This window comes from Vidua chalybeata, chromosome 13 (genome assembly GCF_026979565.1).
Source record: "Vidua chalybeata isolate OUT-0048 chromosome 13, bVidCha1 merged haplotype, whole genome shotgun sequence".
NCBI classification, from domain to species: domain Eukaryota; kingdom Metazoa; phylum Chordata; class Aves; order Passeriformes; family Viduidae; genus Vidua; species Vidua chalybeata.
This window is the reverse complement of record NC_071542.1, coordinates 17,978,104-17,993,421: the sequence shown is the minus strand read 5'-3', so window position 1 is coordinate 17,993,421 and position 15,318 is coordinate 17,978,104. Positions and strand designations below refer to the sequence as shown.

The 15,318-nt window shown below is 48.6% G+C and overlaps 2 protein-coding genes across 3 annotated transcripts in view; both read left to right on the top strand.

Annotated features, from left to right (window-relative positions):
- The first annotated feature begins 234 nt into the window (after positions 1-234).
- Positions 235-15,318, top strand: part of CHSY1 (chondroitin sulfate synthase 1) — a 75,249-nt gene continuing 60,165 nt past the window's right edge. Inside the window, exons 1-2 of the mRNA XM_053954325.1 lie at positions 235-518; positions 9,290-9,785. Of these exons, the coding sequence (XP_053810300.1) occupies positions 247-518; positions 9,290-9,785 (768 nt within the window). The 5' untranslated portion in view covers positions 235-246. The remainder of the gene's footprint in view (positions 519-9,289; positions 9,786-15,318) is intronic.
- LOC128794459 (guanine nucleotide-binding protein G(s) subunit alpha isoforms XLas-like) lies at positions 791-3,985 on the top strand. 2 transcript variants are annotated; one of them, XM_053954328.1, is made up of 2 exons: positions 791-1,171; positions 3,670-3,985. In XM_053954328.1, exons 1-2 carry the CDS (start codon positions 791-793, stop codon positions 3,718-3,720), a joined length of 432 nt encoding a protein of 143 aa, XP_053810303.1. In that variant the 3' UTR covers positions 3,721-3,985. The 2 variants fall into 2 exon arrangements, 1 of the variants encoding a protein (XP_053810303.1); XR_008433117.1 differs by having other exon boundaries at positions 1,132-1,217.

Sequence of the window (15,318 nt, the reverse complement as noted above, 5' to 3'; positions counted from 1 at the left end):
GAGTCCCGGAGCCCCGCGCCGGGCGGGGGCCGCACCGGGGGCGGCTCCGCCGCGGCCGGGCGGGGCCAGGGGCAGCGCGGCGGGGCCGCACACGGCGCCTGTGCCGAGGGGCAGGGCCGGGGAGGCGGGCGGCCCCCCGCTCCCCTCCCTCCGCTTCCCGTCCCTGCCCCTTCCCCCATGGCGGCGCTGGGCGCCTCGGCGCGGCTGGCGGCGGCGGCGGCGCTGTGAGCAGCGGGCCGGGCGGGCATGGCGGGCCGCGGCCGCCGCGCCTGGCTCAGCGTCCTGCTGGGGCTGGTGCTGGGCTTCGTGCTCGCATCGCGCCTCGTCCTGCCCCGCGCCTCCGAGCTGGCGGCGGCGGCGCGGCCCCACCGAGCCCGCCCGCAGGGCTGCCGCCCGCCGCCCGCCGCCGCCGCCGCCGCCCCGCCGCGCCGCCCCGGCCCGCCGGCACAGAGCTTCCTCTTCGTGGGGGTCATGACGGCGCAGAAGTACCTGCGGAGCCGCGCCGTGGCCGCGCACCGGTGAGCGGCGGGGGGCCGGCGGCGCCCGGCGGGGATGGGGGTCCGGTGGGTTGCGTTGGGCTGGGTCTGAGATGGGCTGGGGGTCGGTTCAGGTGGGCTCGACACGTCTCAACTCGGTTCGGTCACGTTCAGCTTAGCCGGGCTTGGCTCGGTTCGGTCCCATTCAGCCGAGCTGGGCTTGGCTCGGTTCACTCCCATTCAGCTGGACTCGGGCCGGTCGGCCGGTTCCCCCGGGCTAAAACCGCCCGGCCCGGGATGCCCTTACAGCCAGGATGCCCCCGCCGGCCCCGGGGACCGCTCGCCCTGCCCCGGGGCAGGTGCGAGCGAGCCTCGGGGCACGCTCAGCCCCAGCGCTCGTGTCCGACCCGGGCGCGCTGAGCGAGGCCCGGGGCGCTCTCCGGGCGGGCTGCGGGACGAGCGGTGCCCCGAGCGGTGCCCCGAGCGTTGCCGGGCAGCTCGGCAGGGACGCGAGCGGTCTCCCGCAGGGTCTGGCTCAGCCGGGTTCCACCTGGCAGGTGGCCCCAGTGACCTTGCCTGAGGGTCAGGCAGCCCCGCCGATGCGAGGGGACACTGACTGCCGGTCGCCGGCGGAGACACGGGCATCAAAGTGTGTCCCTCGGTGCCTCTGCCTTGGGCGCAGCTGCGCCACTCTGGTACGGTCCTTGGCTGCTGCTTGTGGAGCGAGCTGACAGCCTGACGGTAAAAGAAATTAAGTTTGGGGACTGCTGTAATCCCCTGGATAGGGAAGCAAAAACCACTGTGCCATGCTGAAAGCGTATGCTTGGGAATGAGACCCAGAAAAGGCATCTGGGAACAAAGAGTAAAACCCACCTCGGCTCTCTGCAGCCGCTGCTGAGGCTGGACCAGGTAGTGAAACGGCTCGGATGAAGAGAGTCAGTCTGGGTGAAACGCTCCGTGCTTCAGACTGGTTGAGCTAATGCAGGAGCCAGGGTCTCCGAGCTGTGTGTTTGTTACCTGAGCACCCCTAATTTTGGAGCAGGAACAGTCTTGGTGCTTTGCACTGTGTGCCGCTTGCCGTGGTCCCCAGATGTGGCTGGGCATGGCCGTGAGTGCCACGGGCTAACGGGAATTCTGTCCAAAGCCTTGGCAGCATCAGGATAATCATCTCTTCTGTGAGAGGTGTGTCTGTGGCTTTGGTGCAACTCTCTGCTCTGCTGAAATATGCTGGGATATGCTCATTGCTCCAGTGTGTGCGCCAGCAGGCAGTGCTGGGAGGCTGCACGGGAAGCCTGCTTGGGAAATCGGAAAGAGTTAAGAGCTAAAATGTCAGCTCGGGTATATCCCAGCTCTGGCTGAGCCAGCACCCTCGGAGGAGCAGCCAGGAGCTCTGGGGCAGATCGTTAATAAAACATCCCCTTTAGTCCTGTGCTAGAACAAACCCTTCTCCGTGTCCTGCCTGCCCTGGCTGAAAAGTACTTGGCCCTATTGGCCAGTAAGAGCAGGGTGGCAAAACTGTGTATGATAGGCCATCATACCATCGTTCCCAGCTCAGCTGTGGTTTCAGGAAATTTGTCTTTATATCAGCATCCAATGCAGTAAAATTGCTTTATTTGGGCAATCTGAGGCAAATTGTCCACCAGCGATGGTTTTAATGGAAACTTAATTCCTTCTTCCAGCAGTAGACCTGTAATTAAGTTACAGAAAGCGCATGATTGATGCTTTGAAATGGGTGAAGGAATCTGTTTCTTCAGGGTTATGTTCTCCTTCACCATGTGGGATGGAGCATTTTGGATTGCAAATCTCACAGGCTGTGCAATTTAGATTTACATACAGAGAGGTTGGAGTCTTGTTGGGACATCGCATAGCAGGTTTTATGGCAGAATAGTTTGTCTAGCATCCATCAAATTTTGTGTCAAGAATTTGGAAAAGGGAAATTTATCACTGTGTTGTCCAGAGTGTTCTTTGGAGAGGAATTCACTTTGCTGGTGTGGGAAGGATTCTTGTCTCCCTGGTTTTGCCTGTGCTTGCTGAACAGTCTGGTGCTGTGGCGGAGCTGCGTTTAGAGAACAAGATCTGCGACATCTGCTCGCACAAAACAATGGCTAAAGATGCAACTTAACAAATTCAGCTAATGGAATCGGGGTCCTTCAGCTCTTAGATGGAGATCTGAGTATCGCTTTTTGCTACACTGCTATTTTGGTTTAACCTCTAGAGATGATGTCTGTTCTTGGAAGAGATGGATAGAGACTCTTAGTAGGGCTAAATGCGTTTTTCTCACCTCCGTTGGTGAAAGAAATGAGCTAATGTCCTGGTGACAGGAAGACATCCTTGGGGGAAGATGGGGAGGGGGGAAGAGGAAGACAAACCTGAAATCTTAAATGGCTTTTGATTGCCATGAAGTACTCAAGCAGACAATTGCTGGGATTACTACATTGACAAAGCATCCTGGTGAGCTGAATCGCTGGCACAGCCAGTGAAATGGGAAGCTGCTAGCAAGGCATTCCCGGGGTGGCAGCGTGTGCAGAGCCTTGATACCACGCTGAAAGGAATTAGGGATTCAGAGGCTGAATACCTCCAAATTGCTGTGGCTCAAAGGCCATTTACAGACACAGCTAAAAGGGAGTGGAGCGGAAAGCATTTGCTGATCCTGGCTGCTGTGAATCCAGATAGGGTCTAACAAGAGGGGAAGCAATCCACTTCCTGAACATCAATCATGAGCAAAATGACCACTGTAAGGCAAAACAGGCCTGCTGGATTTTCGGGAGCCGCCGGCTCTTTGTAACAGTCCTGCTTTTGTAGTCTGTGAGGCAGAGAATGAGCTTTAGATCCACAGGTTTTCGGAGGGCAGATTTGCAGCCTCAGCAGTGATTGCATCTGACAGCCAGGTTAGCAGAGCTTCCCTTCCAGGAGGCCGGTGAAGTGCAGCAGCAGGAACCACGGTGTCACTTGGAAGGACAAGGAATAGTCAGGAAAAGAGCTGGGCAGGAAGGAGTTAAAGGGATGGCTGGGGTTCAGGGAAAGTGCAACAATATGTGCTAATGGTTTTGCAGTGGAGGGGAGTTGTCCTAAAAGAGCTGCAGGAAGGAAAGGATGGGAATAAGCAGTCTCCCCAGAAGATTTAAGTCTGCTGTCTCAGGAACAGAAATATCAGGCAGTTAACCCATTTTTTTTTTTTTTTCCGTTTGCGTAGCAACTAGATTTCCTGGGAAACGTGGCAGGAGAGTGGCGTGAATGCAGTTAATGGCGAGATGTCAACGGCTGGCCTTTGGCAGCATCTCTGCAGGAGCACAGCTGCAGCACTTCTCGCTTTGGGACAGTCCCCACGGCACCGTCAAGTGCCACGAGGACCATGAGCGATGCCCGGGGCTGGTGCTGAGCCATCCCTGCCCAGTGGCTGAAGGATGCCCTGCGGAGGCTCCATTTCGAACGTGCTGCCTCTGTTGGTGGTGGCTTACAGGAAGCTGGAATCCAAATACCTGAGTGCTCGGAAGAGCTTAAGTGAAGGATTTGGGTGTGGGGGAGTTTGTGTCATCTGTCTAAGCCTGCACTTACGCGTTGTTGTGCTGCTCCTAAATTCAGATCTGCATCTGTCGGTGGTGAGGGGATGTGATGGGTTGTGGAGCTCCTGCCTCTTGGGAGGGGGCCCTTTGAATGTGGTGCCAGCACAGTACGTGTTTCACTTCATGTGTGAATCGTACCACAGTATTGCAGCAGTGAGAACTCGGTGTCCTGCTCAGGTACCCTCCAGCAGAAACATGATGTACTTGGCATTTCTGGCCAGTAAGCTAAAATGTGTGAGGATGTTTAAGGAACAGTATGAAAGAAACACATAGAGCAACTGTCATTGATATGGGGGGGGGGGTAAGTAAAACAAAGTCATCTACACCCCCCAAAATAAGCATATGGCCCAAAAGTCTGAGACACTTGGGCTCTGATCTTAGCCTGGCCCACTGACTGTCTGTGTGCCTGTGGGTGATGGATCCATTTCTGTCCCTGTGTCCACAAGAAAGATGGATATGCATGGACAGAAAACTAGCATCACTTAAAACTGGGGGAGTTTAGCTCAAAGGACTCAAAGAGCTGTAGAAGCTGCTTGGGTTCTCTGTTAAAGCAATTCTGCAGAAACCTGAAAGGAGCTTTTCCTCAAAATTAGAATTCTGTAATGCAGATCTTAGTGACAGATCTGCAAATTTAAAAAACCAGCTTTTTTTTTGGTGACCTCTCATGTGTTGTCTACAATACCATGTGCAGGAGCAGCGTGCTAGTTTCCAAGCTCAGTTCTCTTGCCTAAGCTGTGGTTCATTGCTTCCCCTGTAGCAAATGTTGTTGGAAGAATGGGACCTTGAAGAACAGTGATGCCAAACTAGCCCTAATTCAACATGGAATTTAGCTGCATTCAAGACATCATTCTTTCATGTCTGTTGTCTTGCTGAGTTCTTCACAAATTATGATTATCTTCAGCGTAATTATACAAGATGACTATTTCTCAAAACTTTAAATGATTTCTCTGATCTCCTCTGAGGGAAACTTCCTGAGCTGCAGACAAAAACCAAATACATTTTTTGTCAGTCTTCAGCTTGAGTCTCTACAAAGGGAGCACTGTCTGTATAACGCCACTGACTGTGCTTCTGCAGAGTCTGCAAAGCTGATAAGCAAGATAATACAAATAAATAATAAATACTGGAAACTGAAGATAAAACATTCCAGATCTGTGCTGCTCCTGCTGCAAGTTGTGCTTTTAAGCTTCTTTTTAGATGAAGAAATAACTTCTGACAACATTTCAGGATTACAGTTGTGGTCACTTTTTAGAAAATACTGGGGGTTTTTTATCACTCTTGTGTGTGCACAAGGTTTTCTGTGTTTCATGAATAACTGGGAGCCAGCTAAAAAGATAAAATCTTTTCACCCGGTTTGCTTGTGACTTGCTTAGCCTAGGGTACACGTAGGATATCCAGTGTGCAAAACTGGGTGAGGGAGGGATGGTAAAAGTGATTTGCTAGCCACCAATACTGTAGCATCACTGGACTCATGTCCTCTGCTTAGGGCTTTGTTTCTGAGGAAGCATTACACATTTAGTTTGTGTTTGTTTAATTTTCACTTCGATTTCCCTGTCAACACAGGGTTTGTGGAGTTCTGTGCCCTGTGCACTGAGAGAAACCAGGTCACACAGCATCATGCAGGTTTTTTACCTCCTGGGGAGGGTAATAGAGAGCCTTGCTGTCCTGATTCATGCACATCCTCCTGCTTAAGCAGCAGATTCAGATTACACAGGGGAGATAAGGTTGGGATCTGTCAGGGTTTTTAAATGACCAGTTCAGTGCAGTATCAGTTGTATTCACAAGCTGATATTTCTCTGTGGACAGAGTTGAAATGGCTTTGACTGAAGCCCTCAGTGATCGATCGCTGCAGCCCAGGTGGTCTCTGCAGGTGCAGATACAGGAGTCTGGTGGCAGAAATGTTGTGTCAGTGTGTCCTTTAAACAGCTCAGGGTGATAGGGTGGTGGGGAAAAAGGAGGGTGTCAAATTTCAATAATTTTTTTTTTTTTTTAAATTATCAAACATACAATTCTTTTGCAGATACAACCTGCAGGTCTTATACTGGAGAAACTTTGACCAGGAGAGTGATGTCAGCTGGTGGAAGGGGGTGTTGGTGGGGAGGTGTTGAGACAAGAGCTCTGTGCTCAGGAGCTGAAGGGTCAGGTTGCTGCCCATAAGCTGAGAGCAGACAAGGTAAACTACAGTGGAGGTGGGAGGACTGGCAAAAAAATGTAGGTTTTACATACTAAACTACAGAATTGCTGGTGATTGAGCCAGGTCTGATTATTTGCCACATTGGATAAAAAAAGTTAAAAGCAGATTTGATCAGAATTCATCCCTGCATTTATCAGTCCTTAGTTCTGCTGACAACTGGGGCCAGAAAAACCTACTCACAGTTCATCTCACCCTCTGTGGTTTGGCTTCTTTGGCTGAGTGCAACACCAGGTTTCCTGAGCAAACTGTTCTCTCTGTATTCTGTGCCCAGAAAGGGCCACAGCGAGCTGTGGCTTCGACGTGAGGAGCAGCCCGTGGTGACTCCATTGTCTCAGCCTCTGCCCGAGCCGTGCTCTGTTGACACAGACTCTTGGGCTGTTTTCCATGTGGGAGGGTTTCGTCCCTTTGGGTTCAAACAATCGCTCAAAGCCACGGTCACAAATAACACGTTGAGCTGTCTCATCCTAGAAATTGTGTTGTTGCAGGAGGTGAACAAAGGCTCAGTCAGGCTGTGCTGGTGCAGGGTTGATGTGGTTGACATGAGATCCCAAGGCTGGAGTGACATCGTGGTGCTGACCCAGGCCACACACGGGTCCTTGGGATGTGGAAGTTGTTAGGGCACAGTCTTTCTGTCCCCATTGTGCTCTTCACACATGCAGGAGTGACTCTGTTTTACCCCTGGTCTAATGTGAAACCTAAATATGGCTCATATGGAAAGATGGGCTCAAACTGGCTTTGAGATGAGGGGTTTAGTGCAATAAGAAGACTGGGAATCAAGCATGCCAGGGTTCATGGATGTGCATGCATTTTGTTCCCTTTCTGTTGAATGGGAGCTCTTCTCTTGACAATTATTCGTGGTTCTTGAGATGAAGGTACCTAGTTGGAGAGCAAGGAGTAAATTTGAACTGGGAATCAAGAGAAGGGCTTGATGACTTCCAGAAAGGAGCTAAAGCTTGGAGTGATAGAAGACATCCTGTATTGCCCATAGATTATAGTCATGATAAAGGCAGATCTTTCAGGGTATGAAGAGCAAGTCTGAAAATACGTTGTCTACTTTTGAATGAAAAAGTAAATAAACAAAAATTTCTATAAGACTTTAGGCTGAAACTTTAACCTGGTGGTTGTCTGCAGAGTGTTCTGGGTCCACACAAAGCTGTCTCTCAGTGGATGAGATGGGCTGCATTTGTGAGTAACTCCTTCTGTCCTTTCTTTCTGTGACACTAAAATTTAAATGCATCTTGAGCGAAGAAAAGTCTTTTAAGCTTAGACTGGGAGTTGATATGGGAAGAGCTGTGGACGATTTGTATGTGGAGTGTGGGTGTCAGAAAATAAACAGCAGAACTTCCTTAATGTTTAGTGAAAGTTCAGGATGTGACCATGTCTCCTTTTAAAACAGGCAATTCTCAGTGCTTTAACAGGATATGATTTATAACCAGCAGGACTGTGCATTAATTGCTTCACTGATGATTAAAGGCCTCATCACCTCTGTTGTGAAGTCAGTAGGAATGTTTCCATTTGCTTTACTCTGTGCTCTTCTGGGAAGCTTGGACCTAAACTTTTGCTATGAAACACTACCCATGGCAGTAAGAAATCCAGGAGACAAAGCTTTTAAAGTAATTGGATGATATTCATTACACACAGTGGAATAAGTGAGAAACTCTTAAGGTGTCAAAGTTGATGTTTAGGTAGTCTCATTAAATACCTCTGCATTTTCTGGTGGAACTTAAGGAATAATTCTCCTGAAGTATTTTTACATTTCAGGCTTTATATGATAGCTAATTCTGGAGATTGCAAATTTCAGATGGTCTGTGCTGCCCAAAATCTGCTCAGGTATTGGCAAGAAGCCTGTGCTGAGAGGCATCTGGTCAGAGCGACAGTGATGCATTGAGGGAATACTGTGTCCTTTACCTTGAGAGTCTTTTCACATCAGCTTTAGGTTATATTCTGAGTATAGTCGCCAAATAGAATCATGAATTATTCTCCCTGTATATAAAAAGAGGCAAAACCTGTTGGTTTACCAACTAAAATAGTTTTCTGTGAGTTTCTGTGAGAGTTATGTGATCTCTTATCCCAGATAGAACCTCAGAAAATGGTACTGCAGGCTTAAAATTAATAATTTTTGAGGGCAAGGCTGTAGCAGTTACGTGACTGAAAATCCTCCCTGGAGGAGGCTGTGCTGTGCCTTGAGGAGTCATCCTGCAGCTCTTCCTGCTCTCAGTGACCCAGTTTGCCCACGCAGATGGGTTGGATTTGTCAGAGAGGAGCACGGAAGGTGTGGAGCAGATGTTGCTGTGCTGCTCTGCACAGGAAAGGCTCCTCTTCTGTGCAGTTCCTCTCCACTAAAACCTGGAATGAAGTGTCTGGAAAGCTGCTGGAGGTGCAGATGTTGGGTAGCACCATGGTACTGTGGGAACTGGGAGTTTCACAGGCATCTCTTAGAACGTTTCTGGTATGGACAAAGCCACTTGAGGTTACTTCTGCTCCATGCTGTGCTTTGCTTCTCTACACACCATCTGGAGAAGTTGCTCTTTGGTTGGTTTCCCAAGGGATGCCATTTCCTTAAAAGTTCATGTGAATTTACTCTCTGGAAGTCTGTATTTCTGAGTGCACATTTGAGCTTTTGGGGAGGCTTAGAGGGAAGGTGGCTATGATGCTGAATAACTTGCAGGGAAGCTTTGGTAGCAGTAAATTCAGTTGTACGTGAATTGTTGGCCCGTATTGGATCGCCTCCGTATTTTGTGATCAATAGCTATTAGTGCAAAACTGAGTGTGCTTAAGTAATCCTGCTTCCCACTACTGAACTGCTGCTATTGAATTATTTTTCTAACATATGGAGGTGCAAAAATGGTATTCACACAAAATTCTGATATGACAAGAGTCTATGTTGTACCAATTGCTGTGTGTGCCATGTGAATGTCCTCATTTGTGTGGTAAAAAAATAACCTTTCAAGGTGTTAAAAAAAGAAAATTTGTAAAGCAGGTGAGCCATAGTCTGACAGCACTCTCTGCCTGCCCTGGTTTTCATATTTAATTATTCCTTCTTGTCTTTTTCAATCTAGAACGTGGTCCAAAACCATTCCTGGCAAGGTCGAATTCTTCTCCAGCGAAGGTTCGGACACCTCTATCCCCATCCCCATCGTGCCGCTTCCAGGTGTAGATGACTCCTACCCACCCCAGAAGAAATCCTTCATGATGCTCAAATACATGCATGACCACTACTTGGACAAATACGAATGGTTTATGAGGGCTGACGACGACGTTTACATCAAAGGGGACAAACTGGAGAACTTCCTCAGGAGCCTGAACAGCAGCGAGCCCCTGTTCCTGGGGCAGACCGGCCTCGGCACCACGGAGGAGATGGGGAAGCTGGCGCTGGAGCCGGGGGAGAACTTCTGCATGGGGGGGCCAGGAGTGATCATGAGCCGGGAGGTGCTGCGGAGGATGGTGCCGCACATCGGCGAGTGCCTGCGGGAGATGTACACCACGCACGAGGACGTGGAAGTGGGACGCTGTGTGCGGAGGTTCGCGGGCGTGCAGTGTGTCTGGTCCTACGAGGTAAGGACGGGGGCAATGGGGAGCTGTCTTTTGTGGCAGGTAGAGGGGAGGCTTGCTGTTGTGCACAGCAGTTCCCCCAGCCCTCAGCTCACTCTGCAGCATCACCATCCAACTGTAGGGTTTCTACGCTTTTTGTTTCCTGCGAGTGTCACCCTTGGAAAGACCTACAAAAATTTGGAAATGAAGCAGTAAGGAGGGAAATGGAGGAACATTCATTATTCATAACAGATTTTTTTATTTAGATAGAAAGGGAATAAGCTAAAATCAAAATGGCCTCGAGTGCCTGCAGTCCTGACTGTCCAAGCCTCTTTTATCTTATTTAGCCAAGTACGTCTTGGTGTCAGCATGGAAAATGGATGATACAATTACCGTGTTTCTTACTGCAGTTGAAATGTGTGAGGCTGACAGATGTTCGCCCTGACAGTGACAGTTTTTTCCCCAAACTGGAGATGTCTCGTGGTGGCTGGCACTGTAACCCTGCATGCTGAGCTGCCTCCTGGCAGCTCAAATCTGTTGCTGCTCTGGGCACTCGTTGGCAGCCCCATCCTGCAGGCGCCTGCCCAGCAGGTCCTTGATGTCAGCAGAGAGAAGCCACCACTCTTACCGAAACTCGTGGTCTGCCCACAATGATGTGCCTGCAAATTTGGCATTTTGGGGGATAAAATATTAGAGGGCCTGCTTGTGACAGTTTCCTGCTGCTGTTGGGAACTGGCAGCTCCTCCCTGGAGGTGACAGGGGCTTCTCCTGCCTGGGTGTGCTGGGCTCCTTGAAGCAAGTCCTGGGTGTTTACAGACTGCCTGGCTGAAAGCGGCTGCTGGGCTTGAGCTGCACTTCCACCAGGGCATATGCTGGTGGGTCTGTCTTAGAAATATGGGAGAAGTTGAAAGCAGAAGAGAGGCTGAACAGTTTGTTTCTGTGCACAAACATTTACGGCCTGACGCAACTACGGCTTTGTTCTTTTATGAGATGTGTTGAAGGGGGATTCTTCTGCCTGCGTGACAGGAGCTGTGGTCACAGTGACAGTGAGGTCACAGACAGTGACAGATACTGCTGCTGAGCCACTCTTTCACTGGCAAAGACTTGGGTTTAACTTTTGACACTGAGTTTCTGCCCCCAAAAGCTGTTACTTTGTTTCAGTTCACCATTCAGCCATGGGGAAGCCTTTGAAGAAGGGGAAGGAGGTTTCCAGCTACAGTTATTAATTAATATCTTTTGTGCCTGGAGATTTTCTGGACTTAACAGTGCCTCTCCTCATTCCCTGCTTTCAGACCTGGAATTAGTTTATGTTTTGCCAGCATTGTGGTTTAGCCATTTGTAAAGAGTCAGTAACTTTTTCCACAGTTTTTAGCAGCATAAAATTTTTAATATAGACATTCAGAGTTGAAATTACTTCTACTGTGAATGCCTGTACCATCTGGCATTTGAAGGTCAGCATTTTGGTCCTATTGAAACTGGCAAAGAGCTCCTAAATTCAATATAACCAAATGTTGGACTGGAATAACCAACGCTAGCACACAACTGCACTGGGGATGCTGTCTGACAGAAATAGATGGGACTTTCTCATAATCAGTTTTGTTTGATGAGCTTCTGTTATTAGCCTTAATGCTGGGTTCTCCTAAATGCCATGAATTGCTTAAAATTGGTTTGTGTGAAGTGTATGAACTATTGGGTGTTCAGAAGTAACCTGTGAGTGTGGGTTGTTAGGGCTCAGCTGTTGGGGAGAGCAGGAAACATTTAAATTATGAAAGCACACAGCTTCTGCAAGAAGTAGGTCCACTCTCATTTCGTTGTGGCTTTTCAATTTAAATACCTGTCATCTTTTTTTATCTGGTCTTCTTGTTGCCCAGATGAAATGTGCCAGGTATTTTATTTCAGATAAAGCAATAGCTGTGTGAAAAAACACAGCTGTTGCAACCGCTGTGTTAGGAAGGCTTGGTGTAAAAGCGACATTTTCCATGTCTTGTATGTTCATGAACCTCAAATAACAGGCCACTGTAAGTGAATTGCAAAGTGTTGTGTTTCACTGAGCTTCTGATGGAGCAAAAAGTTTTATCTGTGCCTGCACTGCTGGGGCACAGCCACTGCATCCTTCACAATTCCCGTCGCAAGAAAAGCTGTGACAGCACAAGGCTCAGCAGACAGAGCAGTGTTGGCCTTAGAAATCCCAAACCTCAGATTTCTCCTTTGCATCCTGCACTTCCTATTCGAAGAGGCTCGAGTGGCAGCACCAGGAGCTCAGGTCTCTGCAGTGACCCCCCCAGCTCGCTGGGTTTCATTCTTAGCATCTCGGGCGTGGAGTGCCCTGCTGGTCCTCACTGCGGGTGGCTTTTCCCTGCACTGTTCTTGTGGTGGGCTCCCTGCCCAGAGTCGTTTTACTCATCTCCATGACTGTCACTGCCCCCTTTCTCTGATTTTAGGATCCCACAATGTCTTTACTGTGCTGCTCATCTTCCCTGGCTCTGGCTCTGGTGGTGTGCCCAAATGCATCACCAGGCCCAGCTCTGTGTGGCGTTTCTGCTCGCAGCAGTTTGTCTCAAAGCCCTTTTTTTTTCCCCCTTCCTGTGTTTCTGTCACTCCTCTGCTCTCTGCAGTGCCTCTCAGATCCCTTCATTAGAGTGGCATCGGTTATTGCCCGTTTCAAGACTTGTGAGGATTTGTTCACACTCTTCCTGCCGTCAGAAGCTTTTCAGCAGTAGAGGAATTGACACCGCCATTCTTTGGACTTCCTGTGTCATTTCAGCCCAGAAAAGCAACAGCATGTGCAAGGTTGAGGACAACTGCAGCTCTCTGGGCAGCTCTGACCCACCCAGGTTACTGCTTTGGGAGCAGTTTGCAGCCCACAAGAGATTTTAAGCTCCTGTGACCAGGCTCAGAGCTGTTATTTCACACAGCCTTATTTGACACAGGTTGAGTGAGTCACAGATGAGACACGGCTGTTAAATGTAAGTTCTTTAGGGCAAGGATTATCATCATTGTAAAAACAAAACCCAGACTGTCATTGCTGTTTCACAAATAAAACTCAGCACTCTATAGGGTGGAGCAGCCAAAGCCAGAGTTTTTATGCAGCAAATGATAAGAAAACAGTCATGAGAAGCATGGAGCTGTGAAATCTCTGAAGTTTCCAGAAGGGAGCTTGGGAGTTCATGAAGAAATGTAGAGTGTGGTCATTTTTCTTGAAGAGAACTAAAGGCTTGGAGTGAACTTCCTTAGAAGTGGTTCTGCATTTGTAGTGAATATTGGTACTTTAGACTTCTGGCACATTGCTGGGTGTTATGCTCAGGAAAAGATTGCCTACTTAAGTCTCCTTCCTTCTCCCCTTTCTTCTCACCAGTAGTTCTTCCAATTCATCTCGTGTGGATCACAGGGACATGGAAGTTTTGTTTTTCTCCTACATTGCCATGTGGTGCCACGCAGGGCCTTGGATTTCAGCCTGAGAACATGTTCTGGTTTTGATGACAAGCTCTTTCATTTGTGATTTAAACCATCCCAAAAGTATTGCTGGTCTCAATTTTGTGTCTAATATTTCCTTTAAATGCACCTGAATTACAAAGTCACCACTGTGTAGCTTGGTGGTGTTTCAGCCTTCACAGCTTTATTACAACCTCTTTGTAACTGCTAGAAGTCTAGGCAGGGCTGATATATCTCATTAATTTCTTCAGTATTAAAACCTTTCTGACACATGCTGCTTTCAGGTGATCCCAATTCCTTCCTCTGTGTCCTACAGTGCAATAGTGGATCCTACAGTGGATCCAATGGAGCATCTTTTGCTACCTCTGGCAGGTATAAATAATCAGTTTTTTCTTTTTTATCTCCTGTTCTGATTGAGGTCGTGGGAGAAATTAGGTGAGATACAGCAAGTGTGTCTGTGTGGAGAAAGCAGTGCTTTCCACCAAACTGCAACAAGTACTCTAAAATGTCCTGAAAGGAGATAGGATTTTTTACAATATACATGGAAAAGAAGTTATGACAAGGGCAGTGATTACACCAGGAAACATAAGCATCAAGGAAGAGCAGGTCCAACCTTTTGGGTGTTGGTGAGGGGAAAAAGTAGGGCAGTGGTGACCAGGGATAGCAGGGGGCTTTTGGGAGAAGGGGGGCTTGAATTAACATTTTGTGTGGTCTTTTATCTGGAGTAATTGAAGATAATTGCTACTCTGAAATTCACTGGAGTTAAGAAAGCCCTTAAAGTGCACATTATATCTGCCAAGTCCACTGGCAGTGCCAGAACATACTTTCTTCTGGGATGGATGTTCCCAAGGGCAAAACTGAAGTTTATGGTTTTCTGTAAGACAGCTGGAAGTAAAAAAAAAAAAAAAAAAAAAATTAGAGTCCTGCAGTGATTGATCAGACCTGAAAGACTGGAAAGAGGTGCTGCTGTTAATGGCTGACCTCCAGTTCCTTTGCTTTATTCTCATCCCTCATTAACAGAAAGGAGATTGATGCAGTTGTGGCTGGGGGGTGAGTGACACCCAGCACAGAGCGTGCTCTCAGAGCAGGGCAGGATGGGCTCTGTGAGGAGGTGCTGGGGCAGGGTGTTCTGGAGCACCTCTGTTCTCTGCAAACACTGGGGGCAGTGGGGTTGGACTGTGCTGTTTGGTTGTTCTTGCTCCATGAACCTCTCCAAGCCAGCAAATGCAAGATTTGACTTGTCTTTGTGGTAGGATCTTCCAGCAGCACTCCTGAAATCAGACATTATTATATGTGTGTATTGTCCTGGCTTCAAAGCTTGGACATTTTCTGAAGTCAGCATGGAAACTTGACAAACCCTGACATCACAGACACCTTATCTTGCTGTGTGTGCAGCCCACTGCATCTCTTAATTTCAAGAAAGCTGTGATGTCAATTGTGTGTGTGTGAGAGAGGGAGGATACAAGCATGCCCAGAGTTTTAGGGTGGATGTTTATAAGCCATCTTTCCTCCAGCACTAAAATTTATCTTTGGAACGCCTCAGAGATGTCTTTTTGGCTTCAGATTAAGATGTAAGTGGATGACCATGCATTCTGGGGATGGATGGAGATTGAGCTCCCTGAAGGTAATGAGGAATGGCATTTTGTCAAAGGACAGACAGGTAAGTCTGGAGAAGAGCATTATCTGGGCAGGGGAGGTGATGCATGGGGCTCAGGGTGAGACTGAAACACATGACTGATGTGACAGGGAGTCCATGACAATGGTGGGGGAGGCAGTGTGGTATGACCACTGTGGTCTAATTTTAGTGTTTGCTGAGGAGGAGGGCAGAGAGGTCAAAGGAGGGAGTAAAGGCTGCAGACTGGGTCTGTGAAACCAAGGTGTGGGTTAGGAGGATTTGGAAGGTTTGGAATGGGAGACAGGTCTCAGGTCTTGCAGCCAGGTCCTGACCTGGCTCTTTCACTTCAGAAAATAACTGAGTATTTGAGAACCAGAGAGGGAGAACTTGACATTACTGAGTGGTTTCTTACTGACTTCTGAATGCAGGTTGGTCAAGGCTTATTCTGTGCTGTAGAAATGAAGAACGAGTGTTGTAACAAAACCTGAGTCTGGGTCCCACTCACTTTCT